The sequence below is a fragment of the Pavona decussata genome, unplaced genomic scaffold, assembly GCF_977016875.1.
Source record: "Pavona decussata unplaced genomic scaffold, jaPavDecu1.1 SCAFFOLD_53, whole genome shotgun sequence".
NCBI lineage: Eukaryota > Metazoa > Cnidaria > Anthozoa > Scleractinia > Agariciidae > Pavona > Pavona decussata.
The window spans coordinates 2,339,399-2,350,939 of NW_028145475.1; the positions used below are offsets into that span (position 1 = coordinate 2,339,399).

At 40.3% G+C, this 11,541-nt stretch overlaps 2 protein-coding genes across 2 annotated transcripts; both read left to right on the plus strand.

Annotated features, from left to right (window-relative positions):
- The first annotated feature begins 999 nt into the window (after positions 1 to 999).
- LOC146480449 (uncharacterized) lies at positions 1,000 to 8,642 on the plus strand. The gene is made up of 4 exons (XM_085109612.1): positions 1,000 to 2,602; positions 3,888 to 3,979; positions 4,519 to 4,751; positions 5,843 to 8,642. Exons 1-4 carry the CDS (start codon positions 2,293 to 2,295, stop codon positions 8,634 to 8,636), a joined length of 3,429 nt encoding a protein of 1,142 aa, XP_084965738.1. The 5' UTR covers positions 1,000 to 2,292; the 3' UTR covers positions 8,637 to 8,642.
- Positions 8,643 to 8,751: 109 nt separating this feature from the next.
- LOC146480450 (uncharacterized) lies at positions 8,752 to 11,541 on the plus strand. The gene is made up of 2 exons (XM_085109613.1): positions 8,752 to 9,284; positions 10,469 to 11,541. Exons 1-2 carry the CDS (start codon positions 8,757 to 8,759, stop codon positions 10,532 to 10,534), a joined length of 594 nt encoding a protein of 197 aa, XP_084965739.1. The 5' UTR covers positions 8,752 to 8,756; the 3' UTR covers positions 10,535 to 11,541.

Consider the following 11,541-nt stretch of genomic DNA (forward strand, 5'->3'; position numbering starts at 1 on the left):
AACCGGCCTACCCTGTCTCTGGCCAGAGGCACTAATCGACAATTTTATTGTACTGGGGTGATAATGTTTAGCAAACTTGACAATTATTTTGTTGTTTCTGCCAACAGTCAAACATTTTCGGGTTTTTAAATGACAGCAAATTTTCGTGATACTTCCCCTTTAAGCACAGACGTTCGTGAGCCACGGACGGTAACCGGAAGTAGAATGTTTCCCTTTTTGGCGTTGGTTTGCTTCTTACCACGAAAAGGAAAAGCTCTTGTTGATAACTGTGGCTTAAACGTTACAAAGGCGATGGCATAAAAACGCTCCAAAAAGGGAAAAATTCAATTTCCTGATGCCGTCCGTGGCTCAAAAACGTCTGTGCATAAGTTCCCTATTGCCAAGGAAAACGGTTATCTAAAGCGCTTTTCGCACTGTTAGAAAGACTGATATTTTTTTAATGCCTCTGAGAGGTGATGCAGAGGACACCTTTCAATTCAGCGAAAAAAATTAAATTTCTTTTGAATTTATCATAAGGTTTGCTATTTTTTTCTTTCAACTTTTTTCGTGTCTGTGTTACCAACATTTTTCTGTATTCTGCTCGAAAATGTGGTGTTATGCTGACATAACATATCCAAACTTACCTCAGAGCAGAGCCTCTTTTGACATGAAAAAAAAAAGATCCATAACGCTCGCATAATTATTTGAACAGCATTTTTTTTTTTTTCGGAATTAACTTTTTTTGTGGAAACTGTGGTTGGGGGTAAGTTTTATTTTTTCCATGATCTTCTTTTTTCGAGGATACGAAAAAGTCGCTAAAATAAAACCCCGCAAAAATTTTATGTTCTGGAAATTTTCTGGAAACTTTGGAATAAAGTCAAAAGCCGGCTGTCAAAATTGGCTGTCAAGCTGCCAAAATAGCTTGCTCCTGATTGGCCTCTGGTTGCTCTTGTTCTTGATTGGTATTTTTGAGTACACTGAGTTGGCTTGAAACTGACTCCAAAAATGCTTGAGTATGACTTAACAAATTTCTCGTTTGTCGGTATAAAGGCAGCTTTATTTTTTCTAGAAATGATGGATCATATTTGGCTCTCAGTTATAAACAAAAGCTGAGTAAGTGTGGGGATTTTATGCTGAGCCATACAAAAGGATATCTCACGTTAAATTTGTCGCCAAACCACTTTGGGCTATGCCGATGGCTTTGATTCCTTGGTTGAAAAGAACTGACAAAAATTTAAGAAAACAGAAGCGACACATGCCCAGAGAATGACTTGCTAGCAGGGTAAGTTAACCTACGTTGGGAGGCAACGAAGTTCCTGCGTTCTGTTTCCTTTCAAGATTTGACGGCCCACAACAACCAGACAAAAAGAGACAATCAAATCAAGGAAGAGGCACTATTTTCATGCAATTTGTGTTCGGTATTTGTCATGTGGAATCTCATTGTTAGGCCGGTCAGCCGGGATAAAAACTAAACTTTTTTCTCAAACAAATTTTTTCCAATTGGTCTTTTTGGCTGCTCAGCCTTATAATCAAACATTATCGACTGAAGGGCTTTGTTTTTTTTTTTTTGTTGTTGTTGTTGTTGTTGTTTTCCTTTTCAACGAATTATAGCTGAAATAAGTTAGGATTTGTACCAGCTCTGATGATTGACTTCATTCTTCACATTTCTGCTCGCGATGTAAGCTTAGTTATCCTTTATTTCTAAACTATAATAAACCTTTAATGCTGTGAATTGGCTCATGATTGAACAACAATAACAACAAAGGCCAAAAAATATTCATTTTACAAATTCTTAGTCTGTAGAGTTAAAATTTAAGCTTAAGCTTTTACAGGTGAGTCTTTCTTTAATTAAATTTGTTCTTTACGTTCGCAAACCAAAATCTATCATGTGGATTCCTTTTATAAGCTCATGCGTGATCGATTATTTTTTAAGCACTGTACTTTTTGGCAAAGTCGTTTACTTCAGAGAACTAAAAACTAATTTCAAAGTGAAATTTCCTTCAGGCAAAATAACCACAAGTTTTATTTTGCGCGAGCGTTCGAACAAGAAACGTCTTGATACTACTGTTTGTGACGAAATTATGGAGCACGGTTTCCATGACTGTGCACAGAAAACAATCATTTCGCTTGAGATTTCGGTGCAGTCAGTACCTATTTTCGGAGCGGGAAGATTTTCGAGATTTACGAAGTTAGTTTCAAAGAAAAAGTGTTAAAAACAACAAATCAGAGTAAAGCGAACAAGAAAACAATAACATCTACAGTTTTTTTGTTCGAAGTCTTCGTTTCGCTTGTAAAATCCGAAGACGAAACCCGATGGCTTCGCAGCTTGCGAGCAGAGAGATTGGAGGTGCCAGCAGAAATGGCCTGCCTCCAGAGCAGAAAAAATCCAAAATACCAATCAGAACAACCCGGCTGAGCAGCAACAGCGACGGAAAATTATCGTCAGAAGACGACACGGCGACAAAGAAACATCTGTCGAGGAACTCCGTGGACAAGCTTGGAAACAAGCCACCATCAAGAATTCCGATCAAGAAAGAGTGCAAAAAGACAAGCGGGAAGAAGAAAGATCTTGCCAAGAATACAAAGCCTGTAGAAGACCAAACATCTTCCGGAAAAGACTCAGGTATTGTATTCTGGCATTTTTTTTTCTTCTGGTACTAGATGAACGGCAGTTAGATTAAGGCATGTTTTGCTTTTGATTCAGATAAGGAAAACAGCTTTAGTTTACGTGACACAGTTCTTATTCTAAATTTGTAAAATGGGAGGGTTGAAGCTTGGAAAAGGACTTATTACAGCGGGAATGTAAGAGGAGGAAATGAGGCGGAGGAGTGTGTACGGGAAAACAATAGAGAAACATCTATTAGAAAAAGGACCTGCTCACTGTTGGGTTCTGGAAGAAGAGAGGGCGTGCAGGCCCGGCGTGCAAACGAGTGCCCAAGAAAACAAGAGGGACGTTATTTCGTAGATGACATTTGTGGTTCTGTTAGAAAGATGCACATATTTGAGAAGGGTGATGTGTTAGGGAGGTACGTATTAGGAAAAGGTCTGTCACATAAAAAGAGGGGTGTGTTAGAAAAGAGGGCAAGTAAGAGAAGGGGTGTGTTAGAAAAGAGGAATGGGTTAGAGAAGGGGTATGTTAGAAAAGAGAGGAGTGTTAGAGAAGGGGTGTGATAGAATAGAGGGGCAAGTTAGGGAAGGAGTGTGTTAGAAAAGAGGGGAGGGTTAAAGAAGAGGTGTGTTAGAAAAGAGGAGCGGGTTAGAGAAGGGGTGTGTTAGAAAAGAGGAGCGGGTTAGAGAAGGGGTGTGTTAGAAAAGGGGGGCATGTTAGAGAAGGGGTGTGTTAGAAAAGAGGGGCGTGTTAATGAAGGGGTGTATTAGAAAAGAGGGGCGAGTTAGAGAAGAGGTGTGTTAGAAAAGAGAGGTGGGTTAGAGAAGGGGTGTGTTAGAAAAGAGGGGCGGGTTAGAGAAGGGGTATGTTAGAAAAGAGGGGCGTGTTAGAGAAGGGTGTGTAGAAGAGAGGGGCGAGTTAGAAAAGGGGTGTGATAGAAAAAAGAGGCGGGTTAGAGAAGGGGTGTGTAGAAGAGAGGGGCGAGTTTGAGAAAGAGTGTGTTAGAAAGGAGGGGCGTGTTAGAGAAGGGGTGTGTTAGACAAGAGGGGCGTGTTAGAGAAGAAGTGTGTTAGAAAAGAGGGGCGGGTTGGAGATGAGGAGTGTTAGAATAGAGGAACAGGTTAGAGAAGGAGTTCTGTGCAGGTTAGGTACTGAATAGGGAGAAGAACAGGTGTTTTTAGAAGGACAAGATAAAGAACGCCGTTTTAGACGTGTTAGAGACAGGACAAAAGAGGGACTAGGCTGAAAGAAAGTGACCTAAAGTATCTAAAGATTATTTAAATGTTAAACATTTTAACAGCCATCCATGTCTACAAAGAGCGGAGCTATAACAGAGCCTCTAAGAACGTGAGACCTCGAGCACCAAGACAGTTCACTCTTTTGGAAAATAAGGTAAATAATTAACCCACAATCGCTTATGCTAACAACTTCATCAGTCCACTACCAAAAGATCCGGCAATGAAAAGTATTCAGAACAGTTTATTTGTGCGTCGTGTGATCCTCGACATCTAAAAGTTTCGTAAACTCTATGTCGTTAGAATAGATCTTGGCTGAGAATCTGTAAAAAGGCTGGCTTTGAGATAGAACACCAGGTGCAACTAGCAATATTTTTACTTATGTGGAACACAAGATGCATGTTTCGTCAAGAACGCATTATGTTTCAATGACAGCAAACCTCTGGCGATCTCGGTTTTTCAAAAGGCTCAAAGATAAATTTGAGGGGAAATTCTGCTTATCTTAAGACAGTTTAGGCGCCCTTTTTCCATTAAAAGACTTAAATCTGTCAAAAAATTCTTATGTGAAATAGACGCGAATCATTTCACCGAAATATTCAACTGAGTTTGACTGTTCTCATGCATAGTCGCCCTTAGGATATTGATCACCTAGGGTAATTTAGGGTGAAAGTAATTTTGATGCTCTTTAACAAACAGATCAAACAGATAATACCAAGTGATAATAACTTGGACAGCAATATCTCACCCTCCAAGAGGGCAGATGACGTCACGCCAGAGTTGGACTTTGTCTGTGAGAATCAAAACTTTACTGTGTCAGCGGAAGCCACCATGAGCACCAGTGATGTCGATGGCGACTTCCAGTGCCACTCAATCTCAAGTTCTGAGCAGCAGTTTTCAAACGAGCAACCCTTGTTGAATGAGACAGACAAGTAAGCAAAAAAAACATGATCAAACGCATCAAGTTTCACTTAATACGCGTGCGCGATGCGCTTTGCGTGACTCTTTGTTATTCTTTGGGCGTTAGTCGCGCGCTATGTGCGAATTTCTTAAGGACGGTGCCTTCTAATACAGAAGTATTTTTGCGCGGTTTATGACTATGCGAGAAAAGCAGATTTTAGTGAGAGCTATTGGAATCCAACAGAGAGCAACAATAATAAAAAAAATATATAAAACAATATATTGCGGTTTTTTTTTTCTTTTTTTTTTTTCAAATGGAAACTTCATTATCTCTGAAAAATTCATGGTTACCCCCAATTTTCTTTTTGAATAACAAGAGTACTTGCTAAATTCTACTTTCTCCGCATAGTTTTAGACCTCGAAAAAATATCTCTGTATAAGTAGGCACTACCCCGGCATAGGAAACCCGAGTATCTCGAGATGCTCAGTTCGTATGCGCAGTAACAAAAGTAGACACTGTCCTTAAATGTAGCGCTTTTACTGGTGCACTCTTTACACATATCCTTGTTTTGCTGCTGTTGTAAACTCATTTTATGTAATTACCATGTTCTGATATACTTGTCTGGCATAACATAAGTAGGGGATAAATTGAAGCCAACTCTCTTCTGGTTCGGTACATACTTACATAACCGGAAAAAAGAGAGTAGTTAAGCACCTTCATGTCTCGGAAACGACAACCGACAAGCGGCTGTAATAAGTCACAATCGTCTGGTAAGGCAACGTTTTCAGCACATTTCTGTTTTCGGCGTACTGCTGTAATTGCATTTTAGAAATAAGGGTTGAAGCTTGTAATAGGTATAACTCAGAAAGTTGTGAGTGTTAGCTCATTCAAGTTTTGTGGTCGTTTCTCAACCAATCCTCTGACATGCTTGTAATAATAATAATAATAATAATAATAATAAGAAGAAGAAGAAGAAGAAGAAGAAGAAGAAGAAGAAGAAGAAGAATAGTTCATTTATATAGCGCACACATCCATTATTTACCCGAGGCGCTCAGCCAGAGGCGCTCAGTAGCACTCAGATTGTCATTTCCATTAGGGTTATCATCTCGTTTTCTTGTTTAGGGAGGACGAACAGTCCACAAAAGGTCAAGACAAAGACATCAATGCAAACAACAACATTGGGAAGCAAGATGTCATCATGACAAGTTCGGCCGAAGAAACTGAACAACCCAACAATGACGAGGACATTGTCAGCGAGGAAGAGTTTGATCAGTGTAACTCCGCATCAATGGTCAGCCTAGAGAAAAGCAAAATGGCTGAGCTCAACGACACAGCAAGACTGCTTCAAGCACAATTTGAAGTGGAAAATAGAAAAGCCGTGGAAAGAATTGAGAAAGTGAAGGAAGAACTCAAAGAATGTCAAGAAAAAGAAACGACCATCACGCAGGAATGCGAGGAGATACAGAAGAGAACTCGCAGTCTCAGGGAGGACATGAAGTGCTTGGAAAAGAAGACTGTGGAAAGAGAAAAGTTGGAAGGTGAGGAGAGAAAGAAGATTGCAAAGGAGAAAAGAAGAATTGAACGCAAACTGAAGAAAATAAAAACTAAGACGTCACCAGCAACGGAAACTCCCGGGATGTCGAAAGACATTGAAGATGAGGTAACAGAGGACGTGTGCATCAAAGAGCCACTCTCCAGTGACCAACCCTTGGTTAATTCTGACGATAAGAGTACTAGTATCCTGACAAACCAACTGCCCTTTGGTGGAGATGGTGCTGCGTCACTAAAGGTGGAAATGATTACCTTATCCTGTTCCAGATCTGAAAACTGCTGTTTCCCTAAGAATGGTTGCTTGTTCATAAGCAAATTTGATGACAGACAGCTTTTGCAAATTGGTTTGAAACTTAAGGGGTCAGTTTCAGTAGTGGTGAACATTTCTGATCAGCTTCTACAAAAAGAACTGTTGAACGTTTTCGAAGCTGTCAATGCAGTCCAAAACACACAGGCATTCAACGTCAGTTATGTAAAACAGCCGGCTGCAGAAATTGAGATAAAGGATGAAGTTTCATATGAGCAAGAACACCATGAGGACAAAGAACACTATCATATGAAAGAAGAACGTTCTGAAATTATTGTAAATGGAGAAAAGGCACTTTGCAGAGCTAGAGAAGACCACCAAGTATCCCTGACGGACGCTGCACGAGACGAAGAGGACAATTTTGTGTCGGAAATTGTTGACGTGACCAACAACGAGAACGAGAAGCTAAAAAATCACATTGCTGCCTTAAAAGAGGAAGCTAGAACATTTGAGATCGAAAAAGAAAGTTGGCAGACTGAGCTGGAAACAGTGAGACTGGAACTAAAACGTCTCACATTCAGTGAGCTGGAAGCTAAGAAGGAGAGTGCAAGTAAAATGGTCATTTATTTGGAAGAGATGAGAAAAAACGTACACTCGAAAAGAAAGGAAAAGAAAAAGAAGAGAAAGAATGAGATAAGAAAGTTGAGGAAAGAACAAAGAGATCTAGAGGAAGAGCTAGTGAGAACGAAACAGCGTCTTTCACGGAAAGAGCATGAACTGGAGAAAACAAAACAGACTTTACCATTCCTGAAAGAGACAGCAGAAGCACTCAAACAACGTGTGTTAGAGATGGACAATTTATTCGAAAACTCCAGCACCTTGAATTCTGACCTGTCCTCCATTCCCGATGACTGCGGCTTAACTGATTGTGCGTCGTTGTTGGATTTAAATTCGGTTGCAGAGGCTGGAGCTCAAGAAGAAGAAAATGCTCGATACGGCGAGCTGTCCTTTGACAACGAGGTACAGGTTGAGTCCAAAGAGGTGATTACAGAAGAGATGAAGTCTGGTTCTGTAGAACTGACCTCACAAACAGATGAAGAAAGTACGGCAACTTTGCTGACAACAACTGCAGAGGAAGGCTCCAAGGCGGTGGAAACACAGCTGGTGAATCTGCATCAAATCCTAAAAGATTCTCTTCAAGAACTGCAAGAATTTAAAACAGCCGTTGGTCAAAAGCATGACTCGTGGAAGAATACAAAGAAATGGCGTGTGGTGGCTGACGCCAAAGTGTGGCTGAATAATCAATTGTGGTTTCGAAAAAACCAGATGGAAATGATGGCGCGCGAAAATGCTCAGATTATGGAGAAACTTGAAGCCACTATAATACGACTTGAAGAGGAGCTTGGAGACACGCAAGTGTTGCTAGAGGGAAAAACAGAAGCGCTCGAGCAAGCAGAAGCAATACTACAACTGCAAACGTCACTTCTTACTAGTAAGGAAGCAACGCACAAAGGCATCGTGAAACAACTTCAAGAAGATCTTGAGAGAACACACACCCTGTTGAAGGAAAAGACAGAAACGCTCGAGCAAACAGAAGCGACGTTACAAGTGCAGACATCACTTCTTGTTAGTAGGGAAGCAAAGCACGACGACATCGAGAAACAACTTCGAGAAGATCTTGAGAGCACACAGACCTTGTTGAAGGAAAAGACAAAAGCGCTTGAGCAAACAGAAGCAACGCTACAAGTGCAGACATCACTTCTTGCTAGCAGGGAAGCAAAGCACGAAGAACTCGGTAAACAACTTCAAGAAGATCTTGAGAGCACACAGACCTTGTTGAACGAAAAGACAGAGGCGTTAGAGTACACAGACGCAAACCTAAACCTGCAAACGTCACTCCTTGCTACTGAGCAAGCAAAGTATGAAGACATGGTTAAAAAACTTGAGGAAGATCTTGAAGACACTCGCACTTTATTGAAGAAAAAGAAAAACGCTCTAGAGGAAACAGAAATCAAACTACAATCACAAGAGACAGTCTTCACCAGTACCGAGAGAAAATATGAGGAAATTATGAAGCAACTTCAAGGAGAACTTGAAAACGTGTACACGTCGTTATAGGAAAGGACACAGACACTGGAGAAAACAGAAGCAAGGCTGCAGTGGCTAACATCGTTTTTCGAAAGTACAGAGTCAAAATACGAAGACATTATTAAGCAACTTCAAGGAGAGCTTGAAAGCATGCTCGCCTTGGAAAAGGAAAGAACAACCGCAGTAAAGCAAACGCAAGCAAGGCTGTGCCTGAATAATGAGAAAGGCCAGATTGTCCAAAACATGAAGTTTGGAGCGGTGGAGCTAACGCAAGATGAACTTGAACTCATATTAGCTGAGCTTGCGCGTACCAAGAGCGAGAAGACAAAACTATTACGAGAAGTCACTGATGTTAATGCGCGTTTGAAACTTGAGAAAAGCGTGGCGCAAAGGGACAAAGATGTTTTGTGGAAGCTATTTAACGCCGCCTTAAAGGAATTAGAGGCAAAAACGAAAATGAATCCTAAGGAGTCAGCAATTCAACCTTTGTGGCTCGGTTTCCAGAAACGAGAGATGCAGGAGTACGACAGCAATTATGGGCAGAGTAAAAAAGAATCAAAGCTTATGATTGGATCAATAAAGCAGGAGAACTATGGACTACTTAACATTGTATTACGGCAGGGGATAGATGAGATGACTCACGGTGTTGAAGAAGATGCGCCTTCTCGCCCATTCACGGTAAGAGGTGTCTTCACTCACTTGCCGTAACGCACTCAACGGACAGAAATTATACTTGTGGTGTTTTGCCAGGACATTTGAAATCCTCTGCTTGAATTCCCTTTCACCGAGCTCTATCAGTAAATTTCTTCTTTCAGCGACAGTGTTTCGATGGAGGCTAATTTAACCATCGCAAACGCTGCAAAGAAAGCAACTGAGGGGGCGGATCTATGAAAGGATGGATCCTAGTCAATAGGCTTTGTATTTAAACACTCCCTCAAAGGTGTCCCAAGACGTAATCAACACCAGTATGCAACTAGCATGCGTCACAGACGGACTATAACCCCCGGTAATAACCGTCTGCGAATTAGCGCCGAAACTCTTGTTCTAGACCCCCAGCAGCGTTAACGACATACCGGAAGTCGGCTTTGAAATCCCCTTCAAATTTGATTGGCTATCACCAGTCTCGCTCGGTCTGGTTATTTAAAATTTCGCAAAAAAGTTTGCGAAAAAGTCAAAGGTTTGGCAATGTTTTTAACATATTGCGATGGAATTTCCTTCGGTTAAGAAGTGCATTTTTACTTTCGCGTACTTCACAATCATCAAGAGAGATATCTTGTTCAAGGAAAGGGAAAATTCGATGTTTTTGTAGAATTACAGAATCTCCCTTTATTACCGGGGGTTATAGTCCGTCTGTGACGCAGGCTAGTATGCTACAAGCTCGTGCTGATATGCGCTAGGACACTGTAACCAGTGTCTTCGTCCCATAATGCTTTTAAGAGAGACCTTTTGATTCTGGTACGACTACGCCTATGACTGAGACTTTTGTCCAATAGAGACTGAGAGCGCGCGCGCGTGAACCGGTGTCATTTTGGCGGGAAAACGAGATAGCCGTCATTATTTTGCTACGACTTTTGATCTCGTGATCTCGTCTGTTTGGAATCACAAAAGGGCTCAGCTATCATTATTCAAAACTACTGCGTCAATTTTGTCGCTCAGAACGATTAACATGAAGCTTCCCGGAATATATCTCTTCTTATTACTCAGTAAAGGCTTGTAGTCAAGTCTTGTAGTCGAACGAGTACTAGAATCTAAACGTCTCTAACGACTTTAATGACTCACAGATACTCAAGGGTACAATGACACTGAACTTCTGCTCAAACCATTGTAACATTGTTTTTTCTGTTTTTGTTTTTAATTTGCAGTGGGTCGCGTTTGACACGAGGAGCCAAATAAACCGTGAGAGACTGGACCTCAACCTGGACTGTTAAAACATTCCTCTTTAAAATATTGAAAAAAAAAAAAAAGAAAAAGAAATTTATTCTGATTATTTATTTATTTCCGATTATTTTTTTTGGTAATTTATTAACGTAAATCAATTAATTTCTCGTGTTAATATGCAAGTCGTAAAATTTTGCATCAACAGATTTTTAAACCAGTGAAATTTGCTATGGGCTGTAAATCGAGTGATTTCATATTGTCATAATCTGTTGAGTATCTTATTTGAGTCAAAAAACAAAAACAGACATTATTGGTGTAAAATAATAGTAAAAAAAAAAATACAAAAAAAAAAAAAACCCCAGAACATTATGTGTGAAATAGTACAGTGGAACCTCGATTTACCGAAGTGCCAAAGGGCCGGGGAATATTGTTCATTGCACAGAGGACTTCGTTATATAGAGATTTGAAAAATCGAGGTTCCACCGAGTCTTATTTCAGTCAAAAAAAGAAAAAGAAAAGCGAAAAAAACAGAAAATTATTTGTGTGAAATAGTATCTTGATTCGTCTTCATATTAGGCCTCAGTTATGGCTGTAGTAAGGCAGAATTTTTGTTTGTTTGTTTTGGCTGTTTACATCCAAAATATTTCTCAGTGAGTATTGGAATTTTTTCATTTCAGCAATATCATGAGCTGGTAATTTCCAGTTAGTGATAAAGTTTCACGCCGAAGACATCCTTTCGCGAATTCAATTATTGAAGTCTAATATGAAGTTATCTAAGTAAGTCAGTAATCATTGGTGAAAACACTCTACAATCAAACAAATTTGGGTATCACTTGGGTATCCAATATATTTAAGACTCTCTACTGCAAATTTAGCACACTAAATTTCCGTTGTGTATGAATTTTAATCTTTACCGCCGCTTTTTCCCCCTGTTAGCAGAGCCTCCCTTTCCCCGAGTCTGAGGAGACAAGACATGCTCTGTTCGCAGGCTGTCGTTTTTTAGTTTGAGAAAAGAGAAAAGAGGAAGTGTCACAGGGATTTGGTCTTATTTCAGAAA